This window comes from Clarias gariepinus, chromosome 15, assembly GCF_024256425.1.
Source record: "Clarias gariepinus isolate MV-2021 ecotype Netherlands chromosome 15, CGAR_prim_01v2, whole genome shotgun sequence".
NCBI classification, from domain to species: Eukaryota; Metazoa; Chordata; class Actinopteri; order Siluriformes; family Clariidae; genus Clarias; species Clarias gariepinus.
In genome coordinates, this window is record NC_071114.1 from 1788825 (window position 1) to 1813109 (window position 24285).

The window sequence follows — 24285 nt, forward strand, 5'->3', positions numbered from 1 at the left end:
AGAACACATTCTTGTTTAGAAATCATGTAGCATGACTGCATTAGTACACACGTTACACACACTGCTTGTGAAAGATGGATTGTATCTTGCTTTAAACAGCATCTGCTATCGTTTCCTCACTGTGTGTGCAGGATTCAGAAGGTTTGGGAGAATAAGTGCACACGCACATACTGAATGGAAGATTCTTCTTTTACACATGTCAGTCAGGAAAGGAGGGTTTTTATCTTTTTTCAGTTGCTGGGTTAATGAGAGAAATATGAAATCCTGGTGAACATGTTGGTATGGAACCTGTTTGTCCAACATGGAAGGAACTCTTGGTGGGTTTCCTCCAGGTACTCCGGTTTTCCTTCCACAGTCCAAAGACATGCAGGTGAGGCTAAGTGGTGATTCCAGGATGTGAGTAAGTGTCCTGAGTGTCCCCCGCCGTGACCCTGGTAACCTGTCAAAGGAGTACCTCGCCCTGTGCCTGAAGACTCCTGAGATAGACTCCAGGCCTCCAGTGACCATGTACAGAATAACTGTCACAAACTAACCGGAATGATCAGAAGATCAGCTGCTTCCTGTTAAGCCATTCCTTATGTTTAATATTAAATTCAGTTAGTTTTAATCTATATTAGTTATTATCTATATCAGTTTTTACTATGGTCATTGCCGAACAGCAGATTTACAGATTAAAAAACTTATGGAAATGAGTTCCAAAAGTGTGAGGGAATATGTATATCTAATAATATCAGAATATCAGACCCTGAAATTATATTTATGCTCACGAACAAAATTCTTCTGGAATTTATGTGGCAAAACCCATACAGTATGTTGAAATATGACCTCATCGAACCAGTGCTGAATAAAGAAGCTGTCGAGTCCGGTAATATTCAGGGTGACGTTACAGTAAGGTATCACACAAGGGGTGAGTGGATTCATCAGTCAGAGTCAGACGCATGTGATAGGAAAACTCGGGTCTGCGTGGAGTGTGTGGGACTAGTCGATGGCACTGAACTACAGCACCACCAGCAGGGCGTACGCTGAACCGCGCCTCCCTGTTAGAGCTGCTGAAACGTGGGATCAGTTCTCTGTCTGACAGATGATTGCAACATGATTGCATTTTGGCAGAAATTGCATTTGCTGCCAGAACTGAACTCTTCCTTTCTCCCACTTCGGCTCATTTATCATGGTTCTTAAACCAGCCTTTATTTCTCACAATGCTGTCTAAATTTCAGAGAGGGGGGCACACGCGTAGCAAGCGATCATGAGTGTGTGGTTCAGGTGCTTCCTGCACACTGACACATCTTCAGAGGAGCTCTGGTTTATGCTATCTCATTATTCCTAAAGAAAAAAAATGAGTGTGAATTTTTATTCTGTGAGTGTTTGGTGAAGCCTGTGCAGTTTTCACTACAGACCCGGAAACGAACATCGTATCCTTGGGCTAATGCAAATGAGAAACGCTCCGAGCCTCACAGGCTTGCCTCTCACATCAGGTGCGAAATATTTCTTATTAAACAACATCCTCAAGTCTTAAGCAGCTTCGCCAGGAGGAATCGAGAGAATGCAGAAGATGAGAGAGGATGGAGGAGGAAATCTCAGCGGGGAAACACGGCGGGGGAGAGAGACGGACTGCAGGGAGAACGAGAGAGAGAGGAGGAGGATGGGAGATGGAGAGAAAGGGAGAGGTGTGAAAATGACCGGATGAATGGGTTTACAGAACTTGTAATGATGAGAGAACAGCGAGATAGAGGGCAGTGAATTAACATGTTAGACACGGAGTGAGAGAGAGAGAGAGGGGGGAGAGAGAGAGAGAGAGAGAGAGAGGGAGGCATGGAGAAGAAAGGCTGAGACGAGCACAGATGCTTTCTCTGTTGGAGGCACTGAGAACCTGCAGTCCCACTCAGCCACAGCCCCCGGTCTGTCCTCTTCCTGTCCATCAAGATTTAACCCTTTGAGAGCTGTGAGACAGACAGACAGACACACACACACACACACACACACACACTGCCTCCAGAGTGATACCGCTCCAGTTCTCATTCACAGAAAGAGGTTTAGTTTTATTGTGAAAACACAAAAAGGCCTTGGTTTATTAAACTTCACTGTTTACTTCCTCATCAAACTGCAGGACGGAAAGCAATAACACTAACACTGTCTGGCCAAAGAAACAGGAAAGGGCTAAAAAAATAACTAGTTATAAAACTGAAGCTGTGTTACATTTTTGCACAAAGGGACGAACAGGTCAGGGCTTTCGGACGGGACGCTTTCGGGTAATAACATGACGTTAATACGGGTGTTATATTGGCTCTGCTTCTTGGGAAGACTCTGTTTCAGGTTTGGTTTTGGTTAGTGTTCTCATCATAATGTTCTTTTTTGTTTAGAATGTAGTTATTAGGACAGTTCCAGCATTGTGAACGTGACTTGGACTCGTGTTGGTAAACTAAAACAGCATGGACATGCTGAGATCAGGAATAAAAAATCAACAAATCCTCCGTCATATTTAAGCCACATACCACTCAAGGTCATGCTGTTCAGCACTGATATTCAGTACAACAGTACAACCTCGAGTCACCAGTGTGATATCGCTTTTATACAACAGTTTCACAAACACCAGTTATTACCACGAGATTATGATTTGTTTCTTTATTTAACCAGTTATTTTGCCCCGCCCACACACGAGTGGTGGAGTTAGCGTAGACTAAAGGTGAGGAGAATAAACCATGGAGGTGGTGGACAGTCCTGAGAAACTCACCAGATCTACTTTATATTTACACTTATTACACTTTAGAGTATCAGCTCCGTTAACTTCAGGGTTCTGGGGTCCAATCCCAAATAGGGTTAAATGGAAAGCTAGTGCACTATGTAGGGTGTACACTCCCGTGAGGGATTAGGGATTCAGCCTTGTGTTAGACGCTAGTTAGCTTTGTAGCTGTAAATAAAACAACACGGATGGTTTAGAGGCGATTCACAACAACTTGGAAGCGATTACTGCAGAGACAGCGTGTTTAAGATGACTGTAACGGCAGGCCACTCAGTGCAGGTGCTTCTTGCACACACACACACACACACACACACACACTGTAGGGTGGGTCAACTGTGGAGGGGACGGGCCAACAGAACTCACCTGGGCTGGGGATCAAATTTTAATCCCATCAGTGAGCGTCAGCGCGTCATTTTTAGAGGCCACCACGCCCAACCCGGTGTCTGTCTGAATCTAAACTGACCTTTTATAACTAAACTAATGTGTGATGTGTGCAGGCTGTTGCAGATTAAGCAGATCCACACGCCAGTGTACCACCCGCAGGCCGACGGCCTCGTCGAGCAATTTAATTAGACGCTGAAATGAATGCTCCAGAGAGTGGCGGTCGAAAGCGGCCACAATTGGGAATTGCTTCATCCCCTTCGAGCTGTTATTCGAGCGGCACAATCTGCTCGGCGTAGCTGAGGAAGCCTGGGACGAGCAGCCTCCGCCCTTCAGGTCGGTGATTAGATTTGTACAGGAGCTTTAAAACAATATCAGTAAAGTCCTACTGTTAAACAGCAGGCGGTGCAGACCGAATTCAAGGCAGATCCGAGGTGGGCGATTGCGTACTGCTGCTCCTCCCCTGGGCCGGGCCGTTGATGCCCTGACCCCTCACCTTCACTCTCTGTGGTTCACAGGTCACACCGCACAACAAGCGAACGCAGATGCCCTCTCACGACGCCAAGCCCTGAACGGTGGGTGCTGTGGCGGCGGGCCACTTAGTGCAAGTGCTTCTCACACACACACTCTGCACACACCGCTAGGGGTGCGCCAACTGCACAGTGTGCCTAACAAGGGGCGGACCTACAGAACTCACCTGAGCTGGAGATCCATGTTCAATCTCACCACTCAGCGTCCGCACGGCCGTTCAAGAGGCCGCCACACCACATCCCCATGAGTGGTAACTTCCTCAATCTAAACTCACACACACACGTCTCCTGTCTCCACAGGGTCTCATCCAGAGGTTTATCAGCATTTTGGACCCAAGTTTTACAGTTTTTCCACAATCTCTGTAAATCTCGAAGACAGCTGTGGAAAGCATTACACTCGTACCATGAAAAGGCTCGAATGAATATTTACTCCCTATATTATATAAGCAGATGCAGTTTATTTAGCAGATCAGTACGGATTGGTAGGAACGCTGTAGATTACACACACTTTCTCCCTGTGGGAAGCCTGACCTTTGCATGGTATTGCCCATTAGTGTAAGATCATGTGACCGGTGTTTGAGCTGTTACTATAGAAATGATAATAATATTATTACGAGCAATTTAATATAAAAACTCATCGCTTACATCACACAGCCTGTAATAATTTTCCTAATCTGGGTGGGTTTCCTCCGGTTCCTCCGGTTTCCTCCCACAGTCCAAAAACCTGCAGATCAGGTTAACTGATGTAACCAAGTGTGTGTGTGTGTGTATGTGTGTGTGTGCCCTGCGATGGATTGGCACCCTGTCCATGGTGTACACCGCCTTGTGGCCCATGTCAACTGGGATAGGCTCCGCCCCCCGCAACCCTGAATAAATTGATATAGATAATGAGTGAGTGAGTTATAATAATAATAATAATAATAATAATAATAATGCCATTTCTGGATATTTTGTGGCATTTGGAAAAGAGATTTATCTACATTCTAGGTCCATAAGTATTTGGACAGTCACACACTATAGTTTTCATAATTATATCATTGCAATACACAGACTTTTCACCTTTTCTTTTTTTTACTTTTATTTGTCATAAAATAACTAAGAAACTTGTGTCACCTGGCCATCAGTCTGTCTATTAGTCAGGTCTCTTATTACTTTTGATTGTGTAAAACCAAAGTGACCTTTTAAATAAAAAACCTTAAGAGCTATAATTCCTCTACGCAAAACTATTGCTAAAAGTCAATTAATGCTGAAGTCAATCACATCTCCACATCGAATCCATTGTGAAGGAGTACAGGGGGAAAAACATGAGGAAAATTATGAAACTGTCCAACTACATATAGACATTGAGTGTATACAATGCCAAGAACATTTATTTGCCCTTTTCTGATTTTTTTTTATCTTTTTTTGCACACTTAAATGTTTCAGATCATCAAACTAATTTTTATTTTATCCAAAGATAACACACAGTAAATGCAAAGTGCCTCACTTGCTCTTGTGATAACTGGCAATGGGTCTTGTCCACTGGCAATGGAGGAATTTTGACCCGCTCTCCTTTGTGTGTTTGAGATCATCTAAATAGGATTTAAGTCCGGCCTTTCAAATATCAAAACCTTAATTTAGTTTTATGTTGTTGTTGTTTTGAGCCATTCAGAGGTGGACTTGCTGGTGTGTTTGGGATTGTCCCACTGCATAACCCAAGTGCACTTGAGCTTAAGGTCACAAACTGATGGCCAGACATTCTTCTTCAGGATAGTTTTGCTAGAATGCAGAATTCATGGTTTCGTTAATTATGTCGATGGGATTAAACGACTATGTATTTGCACTAGCTCATTACTAGGCACAATTAAACAAGTAGAGGACTAGTCAACTAGAGGTCTATGGTCAGGGCTCAAGTGGAGCGGGGGGGGGGGCATGCGGGGGATGACACCATCCCAAAAACCATCCCCTCTGTAAAACCACCACCCCCCCCCACCATCCCTTCATATTAATAACACTGTGTATTATGTAAAATTTGTCCAGAAAATAAAATATTAAAACTCTCTATATATGATCATCTCATTTTGTGAATAATGGAGATTAGCCAATCAGAATTCAATATTGTAACGCGCTGCTCACAAGCTCACGCAAGTTTGCATCATTTTTCACACTGTTCACATTTTCGCAACGGCCAAGAGAACAGCTCAAGCACAGCTTCTGACAGATTTTAAAAAGAAGAGAACTGAAGGTGTGATACACACACACACACACACAAACACACACACACACACACAAACACACACACACAAATCCTCAAAGCGAAGAGACGAAGAAAACCAAGGATTCAGTTTAATACGGGAGTTTACAAAAAGACGAGTTCTTTACACAATTTGTGTTTCATTCTCAATTTAAAGAAGAGGTTTTGTTTTTTCATTAGACTTTGTGGCTTCACCGAAATGCTTGGGTACAAAAGGCTCAAAAATAGATTTTTAAATGCCATAATAGTAATGTAATGATTTGTGTCTGTGTAAAAGAGAGAGAGAGAGAGAGAGAGAGAGAGAGAGACTGGTCATACAAATCTACAGTACTGTAAAAATTAAATGATTTAATTCTTATGTTTCAGTAGATTTTTATTCTACTCCTATAATCCTCTCCAGATGAAAGCCATGGAAATGATCGAGTGATAGTTTTGACAATTGCATGTTTAAGTGTATGTGTTTAATTAAGCTTAGATTTTGTTAATAAAGCTGTTCTTAAAAAACTAACAAATCATTGTGTATGGTTAGTGCACAAAAAATCATAGTAATTCATTAATTAATTCTTGACCCCCCCCCCCCCATAGATAGAGATCTTTAACAGTATAATGCTAATGAGAACTACATCCTGGGAATGTTTCATTTCATTCCTTATTGATCTTCGTATCTATCCTTGTGGAAAGTATCCTCGGCCTCTGATCCTCCTACACTGACACAAGGTCATGCGAGCTCAGGCTCCAGCTCCACACCAGTGCGACCCGGGCATCCCTGCGTCCTTAAACGCTGTAACCTGATACATGTGTTTAATACTTCACTACCATTTCACTCCTGTGATTCATTTCCTGTCAGTGTTAACAGCAGAGTCTATAAAAGCAGTCGGGCCATTGTAATTTGTAGCCTGTGTGCAGCTGTTAAAGTGAGCAAGCAATAAAACCGCCTTGAAAATAGCCACGCCCCCAATGAGTTTCAGGACAAAAGACCAGCAGGTGAGTTTTATTTTGCAGCTTCAACACAAAAAGGATCCTGAAGCACTGCGATGATGGTATGGGTTAAATGTTTAAGGTGACCTTAGACATCGATGCAGGCTGTCAATCAGCACCCACAAAAAAAAAAAAAAAAAAAAAAAAAACTCAGTTGTGTTGGACTAATGGTACTTAGTTATTAACCTAGTTAACCCAGTGTAAGTATGTATCCAATTATGTAAACATTAAAGCACTTTTTGTAAGTCGCTCTGGATAAGAGCGTCTGCCAAATGCCTAAATGTAAATGTAAATGTAAATCAGCAAAGCCGATCAGTCAATGACGAGAGAGAGAGAGAGAGAGAGAGAGAGAGTCATCCCTCCCTGTAATGAGGAGGCTCCTCTGGCCTGCAGGGTGTGGACATGGACCAAAGCCCAATTACTGAATGTAATTAAAGCCTGTGTTCGTTTAAGCCACCTACAGTCCAACCGTCTGCTTCTCTTTTTTTTTCCTCCCTTTCTTTCCTTCTTCTCTTTTCTCATTTCCTCTCTTCGCTAATCATCCGTCTAGAGTCTAGAGTCTGATGTCCCCCCCGCATTCAAGCTCATTACTGGTAATGTGATTAATGAACATGATACATCTATCAGAAGCCGTGCATTTAACGTGTGTTTTTCTAAACGAAAAAATAAATAAATAAATAAATAAATAAAAATCCCTCCGACCTGTTGTTTTACTTCGAACCATGCTCATTTATTTTCATGTGTACCTGTGTGTGCGCACACACCCACACACACACATACATTCACACCAGCACAAACTGTTCCACAACCACAATATTTTATAACCACATATTGTTTATGTTTGTTTTTTATGATTTTAAATATGATCTCGTATAAAAATTTAGCTCGCCTTGCCACCAGAATTTGTTCTGTGCTTGTAAGGCCGTCGCTAACGAACCGCACAGGGCTAGCGTATAGTTCATAAGACTAGGTACCCTGCTATGTTAGTTTGGGATGAGTGTAAAATCAGCTGGCTCTCATTTGGGATTTACCTTGAAACAGGAAGTGACATCACTCACCAGTCTGCGCTGGCACCATCCACAGATGCCGCAAAGTGCCACGAGCCACACGACGCACACGGTTAGACCGACTGACACGAGGAAAACCCCCAGGGACAGGGAGCCTACAGAGAGAAAGAGAGAGAGAAAGTTTGGTTTAATTTGCATTAACATCGCAGGATGCTTTACACTGACGCTCCAGCATGTGCAGGGTTTAATGCTAAATGCTACAGCTAAAGCCTGAAGGTCATTATATAACACAACTCAGCTAGTGTATGGTGTGTGTGTTCATATCCTGGACGAGGACAAATGACCGTTTACAGCCGCTAACACAAGGCTAGTTACAGCTAGCGTGGGATTTGATTAGTTCAGCTTTGACACACAGACATCTCCATAACTCTATCTGTGATAAACTGTCCTGTACAGATGCACATCAGCGCTGTTAGCGTGTTCTAGTCATAGCTGCTGCGCTACATTTCGGTGATTTACGCTGACACAGCTAATTAGCACACCTAATATACAATAATTAGCATAATTAGCACATTAGCATAAGCTCACTCTGTTATAATGTGTGTATTATAGCAGGGCTGTGTATACGATCCAGTGTGTGTCATACAGTGTGGAGCAGATGACAGCAACAGACTGAGGTGAGCTTTAATGAATTAAATAATGCAGATATGCGTCAGACGGTTAAAGTCAAACTGTATTTATATACAAGATAAACTGTAGTTCTCTCTCTCTCTCTCTCTCTCTCTCTCTATCCAGGCTTGTGAGATGAGAATTCACTCAGATTTCAGACGCGGCTCTGATGAACATGCTGATGTTCACTTGTGTTTAATCAGAGTGAAGAAAAGAGAGAATGATTTGCAACGTGGGAGAAACAGGAGATGAAAGGATGAAAGCAGATTTCACTCTTTCTTGAGAAAAGGGAAAAGCAGGAAACAAAAAGGAGGAGGTGGAGAAATGAGAATGAATTATTTCTGGAAAAACACACAAAATGGAGATGTAGTGAGTTATGGTGGGCGGAGGAAGGAGCCAAAGTGTGGGTGAGACCTTCTTTGGGACGGATGGGAGTGTCTGACAGCTCTCGGAAATTCTGCTCTGATAATGAAATGAGAAAAAAATTACAACGAGAGAGAGAGAGACATATGGAATAAAACAAGCCTAATTTTTCTAGTTGTCTATAAGCACACTCAGGCTGCTAGTGGTGTCGTAAGACAATGCTAAATATGTTAAATATTTTTAAAAACATAAATAAATTCAAGTGGTTAGGTACAAATTAGTCTTATACAAATATAACAGTAGTGATTATCTTTAGTTTGTAGATTTAAATGGTGACTATTCTGCATGTTCTCAAGTGGAATTTGGTGTTCCACAGGGTTAACTTTTAAGCCCACTGCTATTTTTATTTTTTTTATGCTATTTTTCTCTTTACATACTTCCTCTAGGCAAAATAATTATTAAGTATGTTATTATTTTGTTCGTCCACTGTTATGCTGATGACACACAGTTATATGTCTCAGCAAAGCCAGACGAGAAAAACCAGCTTAATAAAGTTGAGCAATATGTGAGGGACATAAGAGACTGGATGCTATCTTTCTGCCTAATCATGACAAGACAGAAGTTCTGGTACTAGGACCACATATCTAGTACCTAGTACAATTTCCTTTTGAGTCTGGTACTGTACCTCTCAAGGTTTTCCCCTATCACAATCTCTAGGAGTTTTTCGATTGTCACCATCGCCCTCGGCTTGCTCATCGCAGTAAGACTGGGTTGACATGTCTCACAATTTCTTATACTGCAAAATATGCTAACATAGCTGGCTAATACTAAAATAAAATGTTAGATTAAGCTAACAAAGATTGTGTGACAGATTACATCACCCATGGGATGCACCAGACAAACAAGTCCAATCCTCTTTTATCCCCAGCCCGCACTGCACCCACAGAACGCTCTGCCATTGTCCTGGTCCCAGATACCACAGCACCCCCCACAGGCCATGCAGAGCCGGTCCCCTTAGGGGACAGAGCCACCCAGATGCATGCACAGGGCAAACCCAAAGCTGGGTGGTTTTAACCTTATGGCTGATGGGTGTACACGACACAACAGTCACTGTGTTATCTGGCCTAAAGTTTATATTGCAGGAGTGATGAGGAACCATCGGACAGATTTACCCACCACCTTTAACTTTGGCTAACTGTTGCTATGCAGAAGCTTTGTTGTACGTGACGATGATTTGATGTGTAACCTCTAATAAAGATTCTGAATGTCCAGTAGTTGGCATGAAAAAAGCTGAGTGTGGAATTCTTTCATCCTTCAAGCAAAGAGAGAGAGGGGGGGATAAAAGAGGAGTCTGTCCTCTAGAAAAGATGCTCGAAAAGATGCTTTTGTATATCAAATCAATGGAGTTAAAAAAATGTTTTTTTTTTAATCTGGTCGAGATTCCACTTACAATTAATAATGTTAACAGTAATAATAGTAATGAAGCGTTCTGTATTTATTTATAGATATAAGGTTGTATAAGGGCTGACGATCTTCCCGGGTGAACTCAACATGAGCAGACTGCGCCAATCAATATCCATGTTTATTTATGTGCTGAGTGGAGACACGGCAGACTCGCAGCCTCGGCCGTCTGCAGTAACCCTGAGGCAGAGCTCTGCTGCTGAGCTCCAAATGTAACATACAATACTTTAAAGTTTTACTAGCTGGAGTACACACACACACACACACATCACAATGGAAAGTGTATCTTGTACTGTGTGTTACCCTACTAATATACAGTAATGCGTAGTGATGTATAACATGAGTAAATGTGATGTCATAAGAGTTAAATGAATTAATAATGGACCACGAGTTTTACCCAAAACTGTGTGCAAAAATACTTAAGTATTGATCATACTTTAACTTAAAACCCAAGCGGCACAGATCTGTTCCAGCAGCACAGCATAGGTCGTTGATGATTTATAAGAAATACATGCGCTTGTATGGAAGCCTTGCAGGTGTGTGTTAACGGGGAGGCTTCAGACTTCAGACTGTGTATTTGGGTTTTCAGATACAGTATGTCAGGCAGAACAAATAATCATTAGTTTTATGATGCATAAATGTGGAGCATATTATTTGTATTTTTTTAAAGCAACTGAAAAAAACAATAAAAACACGTGATCATTTGAGTATCTGTGATCATTTGAGTATCTGTGCTATTTTTTGCCCATGTGACCCATGTTTCTATAGTTGGTTAAAATTAAATAAAATTCAGTTCATCATATTGCCTATTTTGTGCTAAACAAAAGCATATGTCACTATATACTGCACGATATATTTTTCTCATATTGTTTAGAAACATATAATACAAACATAATATGATAGTATAAATATTTTATATTATAAACATATATTAGCCCTGGCCCTTCGAGTGGTGCAGTGGTAAAGCGCTCACCCTATCATACGAAGATCGCGAGTTCGGTTCCCGGGTGATGCTGTAACCTCTCGCAGCCGGAGGTCTAGAAAGAGCTGATTGGTCGAGCTCTCTCAGAGGGAAGGGATGAGAGGTACTCGTGCTCCCACATTTATCACGGCTCTACAGCCAATCAGGGGCATCTGTGAGCTCGCGCACGCAGAAGGAGCGGCTAGCGCTTTCCTCCGAGTGTGTTACAGTGCGTTTTTTTTTTTACAGATAATGGCTAAAATGCTCTGAGCTTTTTGTATTTTTTATTGTGCTTATTCCAAATTAAATCTTTAATTATTTTCATTATTTAACAGCTTGTTTTAGACAGTTTTTCTAATTACAAGCCTTAAATTTTGTATTCTATTGGCAGATCACGTTCCATCTTTGTCTCCTATAATGAGAAATTGAAATGAATCGTCTAAAATTAGGTTTATTAATCTTATACATGGTTTACTCTAATCTTTTCCCCCTTGCTAAGAAGTTGTGTTTTTTGCTCGCCATTTATGGCATGATGTGAAGGTTCCTATACTGCCGTGTTGATATGTATATAAGGGCGTGGTACAGTGTGTACATGTGACCTGAAGAATTATTCGTGTATAAATCACAGCTTGGTTCATCACGAGTCTGATCCAGGATTTCTTTCAAACTCTCACTGCACAGTGAAGGAAACTGTCCAGTGTGGCCGCTCTGCTGATAATCACAGCACTGGAGCACTGAAGATACAATATTATATATGAATGATAATAAAATGTACCGTAAAAGCAACGTGTAAATCTGGAAAGCCAGAGAGAAAGCCAGGAGGGACCTGAGAGGAGACAGCTTCATCATCGCGGAGACAATACTTCTCTCAGGGATCGAAGTTTATATGGCATGTTTATTATTACAGTAATTTATGACCTCCACCTACTTAAAGTGAGCTGTAACCCAGGCGGATGACTGAGTGCTCGGTTTATCCACTGTAACGTCCCCGTGAAAGGCCTCCCCAGTACGCTCCCTCCGTTTTATGAAGTCTTCCTGGAGGTCTGGTGAACTGCGAACCTGACAGTTAATGTGATTAAGCCAATTATCCTGATTAATGCGATTAATGCCATACTCTTCAATTGAGATCTTTCTTTTAGTCATCACATAATAACACGTGTACCAGGACTAAAATATTCACAACAACCCAGCTTAAGGTCTTACTGTAGGCTGCTATTACCAGATTATTTAAATCTTTCCCAGGTTATGATTTGCACATTATTATATGATGAATATATACTGGATGTAATCTGGCCTAGTGACTTTTTTCTCTTTTCAGGATAAAAGGCACAGTGTCTGGTCTAGAACAGAGGTGGAAGGAACCTGAGAACATTTGCTTCTTTACTGTACTTAATATTAATATAGTATTAAGAGATACTTTTACTCCACTACATGCTACAGCTAATACATGTACTTTGTGCTTCACTACATTTCCGCACGGCGTTGTGTTACATGACCAGAGCGGCTGAGTGTTATGAGTAATCGTATTTCCTCTGTGAAGGGTTAACCATGCAGCAGGTGTTTGTAATCAGAAGTGAAGACGGTTACAGACCGTCAAGCATCACATCGACCCAATCGAGAGAGAGAGAGAGACGTGTACTGGGACTTGACTATCATGTACGTCTACAGAGAGCTAATACCTGCTCAGTATTTTTGACTTGTACTCAAATGTTCAAAAAGGTATGATTTGTACTTTTTCCGCATGTAGTAATGTTAATGGAGAACTTCTACTTTTACTTCAGTACCATTTTCCCCAGGGTGTCTCTACTTCTGCTCAAGTTCAGGCTTTGTGTTCTTCACTCAGCGCTGGTCTACAGAGACTCAGAGACAGAGCGAGACCTGGGACCTGCACGAGAGACAGAACCCAGCAAACACACTACAAATCACTCATAAGTTTATCCTCCTTTGAGCCCAAATGGCAGCGCGGTTAGCCAGCTGTGTGTGATAACGTTACGTTTAATAGCGATAATAAGACGACTGATGGAACACCACCAGGTGCTGAACGGCAGGTTTCGTTAGAAAAAGCTTCTAGACGGAAGTTTGAATAAAACCAGAGTTTGTGCTCGAGCCACCTTTGAGGGAAACTATTTTATACAAGAACAATTTTGTTTGTTTGTTTGTTTTTTGCTTATTAGCGAATAGGCAGCTCCGAGCGCTTCAGAGCCGCGTTACTCCATCTCATGGTTGTTTTAACACACGAACGATCCTTCACTCCTAACCTACATATCGTCCTACGGTGTTGTAGAATTTGTCATCATTTGCGTGTTTAATCTTTCACACACACACACACACACATTAGTGCTCTGATTATCATTGGTCTTTTGGCAGACATAAGTTATTAAAAGGTAAACTGTTTCCTTAAAGTATCTGTCTCCGTCTGTCCAAACACAAGCCTTTGGATATTAAATCCTAAATCATCTCCTCTTTTTTTTTTTTTTGTAATTAGCTTCTTCCTGTGTGCAGCATTTTTTTTTTTTTTTTTGGACTTCATACAAATTCACAAGCTATTTAGAAAACGCCCGACCGAGCATTCACTTGTGGAGTGTGTATTTCCTTCTTTCTTTTTTTTACATAATAGCAATAAAAAAAAATCCAAATGGATTTTCATTTTAATGACCTTAACTGGTATAAATCTACTCAAAGCAATCCTTCACACTTCACACAATCCTTTTGCATTTTCAATGTCAGTAAGGGAGCTGTCAATCAACCCGAGTGGGTGGGACTTTGTGTGTGTTTATTTATGAGATCAGATCTGCAGTGGGTCAAAAGTTCACATGGATTTCCTTGAGTATTTAATGCTATCGATCTTGAAACTCTTGTAGTCTTCTTCCACAGCCTCCTCACTAGAGAGGAGCTGAAATGTTTTCCCAGGTTCCTCCTGAAGAAACAGGTGTGTTGTGGACCTCCTCACTCAGACAGTACAATCACCTTCTCTGGGATTTTCTCAGGTTTTTCAATACTAACATTTATTTAACCATTGTGTTCCAGCTTTAGAGGTTTGCTTGGGCTTGGTGTCCTGCTGGACGACGCTACTGTGACCAGGGTTTCATTTTAATGGCTGATATCTTCATGTATGCCTTTTGTAATTGAAGAGCTTTCCTCCACAGCACTGCTGATCTCCTATAAAGCATTAAATGGTCTCGCGCCGCAGTACCTGAGCGAACTGCTAGTGTCTTACGATCCGCCACGCCTACTTCGATCAAAGGATGCAGGCTGCTTGTCAGTACCGCGTATTATTAAAACTACAGCAGGGGGCGGAGCTTTTTCTTACAAAGCCCCAAAATTATGGAATAGTCTTCCAAATAGTGTTCGGGACTCAGACACAGTGTCAGTGTTTAAGTCCAGGCTAAAAACCAATTTATTTAGCCAAGCATTTTTATAAATAGATTTGCCTTAGGTAAAGGAGCAGATCTGGGGGACTCATGGACGTAGAGTATTATGGTGAACTGGTATGTTTGGATGCTGTCTTCCTCACTCTCATTGATCACTCAGGTTTGCTGACGGTGAGGTGATTGGTTGCCTTACATGTCTGGAAGCCCTCATGTTTGTGTTTCCTTCTGGCTCTCCCTTTTAGTTATGCTGTCATAGTTAGTCCTGCCGGAGTCTCTGCTTGCACTCTACAGTTAATATACATTCACATTTTACATTGTGTGACTGTGACCATACCTAACTGTTATCTCTCCTTCTCTTCTTCTCTCTCCTTTTCTGCTCTCTCCTCTCTGGGGGACTCATGGACGTGACACCCCTGGGATGTGTGTGGTGACTGGGGACGGTTCCACTTTACCATGAAGACAGTCCTGTCCTCGGCTGATACAGACAGCTGTTCTCTGAGGACTCGTGACTGCAGACACTCGAGAGTTCAGGACTGGAGTCGCCCTCGGCTTGTTCATTAGGGACGATCTGATCATTCTGATTCATACAGATTTCTTTATACTTTTCGAACTCATTTCCATAATTCATCGATTCTGTAAAGCTGCTTTGCAACAATGACCATTGTTAAAAGTGATATATTAAAAAAAAACAATATAATTGAATTGAATTGGATTGAATCCCATCCACACTTCTTATAACACAGTCGGGATGTTTTTTACGACGGTCCTGGAGTAAGAACGAGCTTATTTCTGGCACAGCAATCCTTCAGGCCACGGCACTTGATGCCTCCAGCTCCCTTACCAATTATTATTATTGGGCACAAAAAAACTTGCTTAATCATTTGCAAAGACCGATATATATATATATATATACATAAGGAGTGACTCCGTGCTTCACCAAAGGGAGGAGGGAAATAATATAAATTGCAGGAGAAATGGAGACAGGCATGAAAGAAGCAGCCGTGAAGCCCTGACAGAGGGAGAGGTGGAGGAGGAGGACGTATTTCAAACAAGTATTTGAAATCTCTGAATATCACACACACGCACACACACACACACACACACACAAACAGGTGCAGGAGACGTGGAGAAAGAGGAAGAAACCTTGGAGTTAGTCTTTCATTAAGGTGAATGTCTCCGTTCCCCTCTCGCCGCTCGGTTTCGGCTTCCTACGAGCGTGGGTTTACTTGTTGGTTAAAAATGAGTCAGGAGAGGGAAAGTGCTCTATAACACGACGCTGCTGAGCTGCTGTGAGTCACTCAGGTAATTCTGTAATAGTGATTCACAGCCAGCGCCGTGTCAGGGGTGGCGGCTCGGAAGTGCTCCGAAATCCCTATGCATACATCATAGGGCGGCCCAGACGCACCGAGCCCGGGAGCAGGAGGGGTCCGGCTCGCACCGTCCTTGGCCAATCAGGGTGCGGGAAAATACGACTCTACATAAAGCAAGAGAGTGATCCTGTTGAAATTATTCCCGTTTTAACTGTAATTTCATGTCCATACCTATAAATTAATTTACTGTGATCGTGCCGAAACACTTGTGCATTTCCAAGGTGACTCAGTGGACGAGACACTGTCTAACGCACTGCTAAGAGGCGGAACAGGAAGCAATAATGATCCAAAAGCTCACAGATAACCATAAATACCTGTCGGTTGTACAAAGGCTAATCTGCTCCCGGTGTGTACACACCGCACACCACACAACACAAACATCCCGTGAGTTCTTCCTCACACAGCTCCATCAGAACACCGAGTAATGAGCCGTAACAAGACTAATTACACAGAAGAGATGAGGAGCTCCACACTGGTACAGACAGTGATCAGAGAGTGGCCGAGCTGGAGCGGAGACGGTCTGGCCGGGTTTCCTCCTCGCTCACACAACCAGCGCGCGGATGAGCTAGCCTCGACCGCCTCCAGGAACAGCACTCAGTACACCCTGTCCCAGGGGCTGCGGGGTGAAGCTTTTCCCTTCAACAGGTGCCGAGACGTGAGCGCCAAGCGCAGGATCCGCGCAGACCGGCGGCGTTACGCGGGAATAACACCAGAACAGAGTGAATAGAGACGAGACGGGAAGGAAGGAGTCAGCTGTTATTCTCGGCTGCACCTGTTTCCAGCTCATCAGGTGCTTCTCTCGGTCTCTCTCACACACACACACACACACACACACACACACACATATTCAGTCTAATCCTGCATTCCTACGGTCTAATGTGTTATACAACATGCATTAAATCTGACAAACACAAATCAGAAGCTCCAGGAAACGAGTGTGGAAGAGAAATGTGTGGGTGAACACACAAGCCACAGAGCACACCTCTATTCATTTCTCTCATTTCTCATGGAGATGGACGAGAAAAGGAGGGAAAAAACTGGTGAAAAAAAGATAATGTTCAGATTATTGTATAAGTGAAGTTATATGTATCTAATTTACCTTAAGATTATAACCAATCACCTGCTGTAGGGTCACGCCATGACTGATCTGTAGGTGGCGCTCTGGGGTGTGTGGAGGTAATTAAAGAATTCATTTATTAATTATTTATTTAGTAGGTCATATGGTACATGAGATTTCTTTAACCAACGTTCCAGAAATGTGAGTCTTGGCCACTAATTAAATAAATTACACTGTTAATCTCATTATTATAGATCATCACATATAGGTAACACACAGGAGTGTTAGTAGTAGGAGTAGTTTGTTTTATAGCCAGACAATTTTGCTAGTTTTAGGAAATTATCCCTTGAAAGGAATAAAACTCTCTGCCAATAGACGATGTTTTAGTTTCCACTTTAGTAACATTTGACTATAAATATTACATCTTGTATTTGGGTTATGAACTTATTTTAAGAATTACAGACGGGTTTACAGACTAGATTCAAGAATATTTCATCTGCTAAGACGACGTGTGTCTGCACATCTGAACGTGGCTAAAAGTGAGCCTCATTGTCTGATCGTTGTTTCAGTTTCTCCTCCAGCACCCACAGAATCTAGGACCTTTTGATTTGATCATGTGACAGTGAGTGTTTTTCAGGACGCTGACTCTACATAAAGACTGCGACACGTCATGGAGCCTTCATGAACACTACACCAGACCCCACGGCAGAAGTTGGCAGCTCAGCGAGCTTTCCGGCCCCTGGGCCACAGCGACAGCGGTGATAAATGGCTTAGTGTCAATTCTCATCGGCCTTTCTTCCAGCTGCTGCTGAGAAAGCCCTGACAGCTTTATGACAAATCAGTGACATCATTACTTTGAGTCTAAAGAGAAGTGGCTCTGGTGAGCAGATCTTTGTTGTGAAGAATGAAGCGTCCTTGACCACCAGAAGCGATGATGTGGGGCAGAGAGCACGGCAGCGAGAGTGGCTCATGGTGACCGCGAGATTAGTTTTTGTATAAACATCATGACATGATAAGGAGTGTCCGTAATCACAGCGAACAGCACGCAAGGCAAATTAATATTAATAAAGTTTAAAAAGTAAAGACGTTTATATGGAAATGGGCTATGACCCCATCCCAGCTGTAATCTAACCCAGTGTTCGCAGTAGAGCATGTGGATTTATTTTAGACATTGTTTGTTTTGCTGTTTGTTTGTTTGTTTTTAAATAAACATATATAGGGCACAGGATTGTACAGTATACGTATATGTCCTTTTATTCAGCACAAAATAGGCAACATAATGAGCGGACTTTTATTTCATTTTAACTACAGTAACTATACAAACATGACAAATAAATAAAATAATAAATTCAGGCATAGGCCAAGAAATAGCACAGATATACATGATCATGTGTTTTATATTGTTGTTTTTATGACCAAATAATAATAATAATAATAAGAAGAAGAAGAAGCTAATTTTGAGAGTTCTACATTTTTCAGAAGTTATTCGCATATTCTGGTAGTGGTAAAATTAACTTGTTATAAAAGTAATGATAACTTTTGTTCTACCTGATATATCCGAAAACTTAAATACACTGTTGAAGTCTGAAGCCTCTCCGTTAACACCACGGCAAGACTTCCATATGAGCTCATATCTCTTTTTTTAATCATCATTGACCCATGCTGTGACCCTGTCTAACAATTCTCTTTCATGTGAATATAACTACAGCAAACTAAACTAACATAAACACGTCAGACAGAAGGCTAAAACTGACTGATTCCTGAGGTATTACACCGAGCAGCAAACGATCAGGACCAATAACGAAGGGCGTTTGATTGAACCCGACTCTCCTAAACGTCCTGGGCTTCTGCTGGTAAACACTAACGGTCCTGGAACAAGACCAAGCACACGGCAGCGCTCGCTCTCGCTGTAAGGCATTCAGACGTTCAATTACCAGCTTCAGTCTCTTCGCCTTCCTCCAATTTCTAAATCTAATCTTCTGGACTCTGGTGTTCCTGAGGGCTTCTTCATTAGGATTTTCTGATTGCAGCAGCACAGAATGCAGGTAATTACTAATGTGAAATCACAGAATCATTAAATAAATTGCAATCTTTGTTTTCATAACTTTTTTTCAATAAATGTGTGTGTGGTGATGAATAGAGGAAGGGGTTTGCCATCACAGACCTTTCAGTCATGTGCTCAGAACATTCCTGATGTCTTTCGCACTTCCCTTCATGTCTGTTGGAGGTTTAGAGCATTCTGAATAGCACCAGCACTTCTCCATTATTCGCTTTGTCCACGCCTGCCTCGTTCAGGACCTCAACACCAACCTGACGTCAGAGTTTTGGCCAGAAGCTAATCAAACTGAGCATGCTCCAGTGGCAAGGGCAACAAGTTCATGTTTTTTTTTTTTCTGCTCTGAAGAAGACGCACGGCAAGCAGACACAAAACCAGCATACACAACTGATGGTATGAACCCTCCACACAAGCACAGCGTGGCTTAAAGGCACTGCGACCTTGACTCAGATGCAGTAGGTTAGAATCATCCTTTTATTCAGCGTTTAGTATAAATGCTTAAACAAAAGCTTTTCTGCTTGCGTTTGCCTCTTAGCCATATAACAATGGAGCTGCACAGTATTACAGTACTGAGCTTTTTGGAAAATTTATGCTCGGATCATATCATTATCCATAGTCCTTATTGGCATGAGAAAATGTCTGGCAGCCTGACAAAACCCTCCTTATGTGGACATGTCTATAGAGTACAGTGGAACCTTGGATTACGAGCATAAATCCTTCCGGAAGTGGGCTCGTGTTCCAAAACACTCGTAAACCAAATTTAATTTTCCCATAAGAAATAGAAACTCAAATTTTTTTTTGAATCTTTGCTCGTCTTGCAGAACGTTTGCAAACCGCGTTACTCGTAATCTGAGGTTTCACTGTACTGTAAAAAAGTCTTGTTCCAACCACATCAGCATCAGCATCAGCAGTTACTAATCACCACCCGATCATCTGTCATCATCTGCACCTGTTTCCCACTTCCAGGACTTAAGATGGGTGTTTGTTATGCTTAAACGATTCATAGGACAGTGTGTGGCTTAACAAACAAAAAGCATTCCTCTGAAACTGCTCAGGTACAGGGGCTGGACTGAAAATAACGAGAGACACAAAAGTCCTTCACAGGAAGCCTGGAGAACTATTCCTCCAAACTTCATTAAAAAATACAAGAAGGTCTAGAGCCTTATATGCAACAGTTAAAGAAATAAAGGGGGGCCAAAACTTTACAACAGTACTGTGTTCGCACATATAGACACGCAGAAAAATAGGAAGAATTTAGGGATTTTAATTATTCAAAATTATTAAATTAAATTAAATTTTAAATGTGAAATTAATATATTTTAGACGCAGTAAACATTAAGTGAAATATTACGAGCTCCTATATTTCTGACCTTTATGAGGCAGGGGCATCGGGAATCCCTCGCTTAAATGGTAAATACTCGCCTGCTTACAAAAAGCGTCACCATACCTTATCCTCATATGTTGGCTATTAAGAACTGGTATATAGCTGTTGTAGTCTGAACAAGGATATATGCTAAAGGTCATAAGGGACATTAATTAAGATAATTCCAGATGATCATTTTAAAAGGGAAGTAACCAATTTCCTGGAAAAAAACTGGTAAATTTACAGAAAGCTCTAGTGGTGTTTTATTATACTGTATATATTTTAAATTGTGTTACATATTTTGAGGTTGTGCTGTATGTATGTATACCAAGAAGAGCCTCCACCGTGTACCCAGTCTCATCCTCTACATGCATGATATAACCAGGGAAGGTGTCAATAGCCCACTTTTTTTTAGATTGTCTTGGATTAATGAGGTTCTGTGACCTTTTAACAGGTTGAATGTGCTGGGTTAGAGAGATGGAGTACCCTAATAGCTCCTCACTCATTTTCCACCATTTCTCTGAGTACACTGGTCATTAATGAATGCCTGGACAGACAGGGCATTAACCAATCTCTGGGGCATTACCAGGTATGCATAATGACATGATGCATGATCTGGATTTCCTCAAAGCTTCACTGAATTCTGCTAAGCACTCAGGAGCAGTCTGTCTGTAGACATGTTGGCTAGTGTGACTCAGCGGCAGTAAATGGATTAGGTCCACTTCCAGTGGAGAGTTAGTTGGTGTGAAGTCATCGCTTATTGGGTAATAAACCTTACACCAAGTAGTTATCTTTCCAGTGCTTGGACATTGGAATAAAGGCTTTTAGTGGTGCCATCTGTGGAGCTACTGGCCACCCCAATGATGATGATATGCACTGGAAGAAGAAGAATAGCCCTGTCTGAATGCTGGACCAAGAGGGAATTTGGAATTGTTTGAATAAAACTGCACAGAGAAACACTAAAGCATTGAAGAACAGGATCAGATCGCATGGAACAGATGGAAAGATGCACTTTCCAGATCATTGGGTTGGACTAGACCCTGTGGAGATAGGACTGACACATCATAGGTCATAAAAGGTTGGGTACGAGCTGTGGAGAGGTGACAAGCTCACTCTGTGCATATGGTTCAGTAGTGCCTGCCTGAAAGCGTCTGAAACAGGTGGTTGCCCGGATGGGTGGGGTCACTGGCAATGTTCTGGCCTTGCATCTTCACCCTGGTGGTGAACAGTTAATTAATAGGTGTGAGCAGCTATCTAGTGAGATTCTCAGCAGTGTGCATTACTTGTTCTAATAGATTTTTGAGCTAAGACTATGAAGAAGAACATGAACATGATGGATCCTGGACCGTTACCGGTTTAGATCCATCGACTTCCTCGGAGACAACATCCTGTGTCTGGCTTCTTGGCCAGGCATTTAATGCTAATAACAACACAGCACTGGGGCAGTTGATGAACACAGGTGGGTGTAATGGCTGGTCTCTGAGGACGTTGATGTGCAGATGAACAGTTTTGAGAGGGGGTATACACTACATAAACGTATACATGCACGATAGTTCGCTTTCTTCCAGACAGGAGAAGCACCTCGTCTCTGCTGAGTGGTGAGATGAGCTGGGATACTTTGTCTTTGCCAGACAGGATCTCTGGAGAAGAGAAATACACTGAATGTGGTAGTAGGAAACCTTGGCGCTTGGAAGGATTTCCATCGTGCTTGTCAATGATAATTCTGTTAGGTGACACAGAAGCCTGTTACCTGATGTAGCGGCTGGCAAGGCTCCAGAGTGTGGAAGAATCGCAGAGATTTGCAGTCTGGTGTGTGTGTGTGTGTGTGTGTGTGTGTGTGTGTGTGTGTGTGTGTGTGTGTGTGTGTGGCTCTAACCCCATTCTTTACGTACGGCAAGTCATCCTGAACAAACATGCACACTTGATAAAAACTCCTCCTGAGTGTGTCGTGTATTAAAATATTTAAGCTTACTAGCGTAAAAATGATTTAACATGCACGTAACCATATACGCCTCCTTTTGTAATGACTGTAGAGCATGAAAGCTCTGAGTTCCATCAGAACTTGAGAAAGCTTGAGGGATAAGATGGACAGCCCCGCTGCTGAGTCAGAGGTGGGAAGGTGAAGAGATGCCCTACTTCCAGAGGAAAAATGTGAGGAAATTTCACGTAATGCTCCTCCAAGCAGAGGCGTATTGAGACCAGTGTAGGTCTAAACAGGGCTTGTTTAACTCCCTGAAGGGCCAACAGTCTGGCATCCACTGCCGGCGTCATCAGCGCTGTGTCTATATGTGGAAGCAAAGAAATAGAGCACAGGGATTTTTTTGCCTTATCGACTTTTTTGACAGAGACAAAGTGAAAAATACCAAATTATTTGGGTTTTATTTATATATGTATTTATTCACCAGTGATTCATCCTGACAGCTCGCTCAGGACATGGTGCCTTTGTGTAAAATCTAATCACCATCTTGACAGTCGGGGAAATATGATGAATGATACAGTACCGCACAGAGTTATCCAGCGTTTTCATATGATCATCTTTAACAAAAGAATAACAGCGTACCCCGCTTTTCACATGGAATAACAGTAAAGATAAAAGGCGTTCCGTATATCTGTACAACATTATTAGGTTTTTGACTTGATGTGATTTTATTAATGTCCTTTCCTCCATGTGTCCAATACTCACATTATCACAATACAAACTACTGCAGCTAAGCTAATCATATCTAAAGAACTATCTCACCATCTCCACACTTCACAAGCCACAGGGAATAATGTAAAATTCCGCCTAGATTAGCCCCTCCCATTCACTTTACAGCAAGTTAGATCTGATCATTTACTTTACAGCACTTAGGTGCCGCTCTTTCACTTTACAGCAGGTTAGTCCCGCCCATTATCTTTACAGCAGGTTAGCCCCACCCATAACTTTTACAGCAGGGTAGCCCCACCCACTCCCTTTTTCAGAACAGATCATGGCTACCAGTCCTGAGAGGAAACCGGAGATGATGGAGAACCCACACAGGCTCAGTGAGAACACTCCAAGAGGAGCAAACCCCCCACACACACACCCCACACACACACACCTCACACACACCACACTGAGGTGCCTGTGGCTTTTCATAAGATTGCAGGATAAAGTAACCAAACATAAAAACCTCCTGTTACTGTTATAGTCTCACATCACCGCATGTGTACAGGACGGACCGTCGCTCTCTTTGTTCGGTTCAGCGGCTCCAGGTAACAAAGGCAGTGAGGAGAACCAGAATAAAAGGTGATTTCTGAACAAATAAAACCTGAGACATTAAAGATGTTTCTCGTTATCTCTTGATTTGTGGCTTGGCTGCTCTGCTCAGAATGACTTATTAAAAGTATTGACTGCTCTCTTGTGCTCCTTTCCTCTCTCTCTCTCTCTCTCTCTCTTACACACACACACACACAGTATTTCAACTTCGATTTCAATTCCCCTGGCTCATTTCAAATAGAATAAAGTAGCATTAGCCAAAAATCCAATTATCCCCCGAATGCAGAAACGGCTCAGTCTCGACCTGGAGGACGCATCCTCTTCTTCAATCCTGAGATGCTGATCCTGTTACACTCGGCTGCGCGGCCGCTCTTTTACAGACCTGTTTACTTTCCTGAATCTCCATCTTGCCTGCCTAAAACATGCAGCCATGCTTACACTTCATATCTAGAAAACAAACCCTGAGATGTGACGATCAGCCAAGACTCGCCTTCATGTCTGTGGATC

At 42.1% G+C, this 24285-nt stretch overlaps 2 protein-coding genes across 5 annotated transcripts in view; both read right to left on the minus strand.

Moving 5' to 3' along the window:
* The window catches only part of syt7b (synaptotagmin VIIb), a 105052-nt gene that overhangs the window by 50951 nt on the left and 29816 nt on the right, over positions 1–24285 (minus strand). For 2 of the 4 annotated variants that reach the window (XM_053513204.1, XM_053513202.1), the window contains exon 2: positions 7921–8024. In XM_053513204.1, coding sequence (XP_053369179.1) covers positions 7921–8024 — 104 coding nt within the window. Of the gene's footprint in view, positions 1–7893; positions 8025–24285 lie in introns of all 4 variants that reach the window. The other 2 variants (XM_053513203.1, XM_053513201.1) reach the window with 1 other exon arrangement.
* The window catches only part of polr2l (RNA polymerase II, I and III subunit L), a 104750-nt gene that overhangs the window by 26819 nt on the left and 53646 nt on the right, over positions 1–24285 (minus strand). The window lies entirely within an intron of this gene.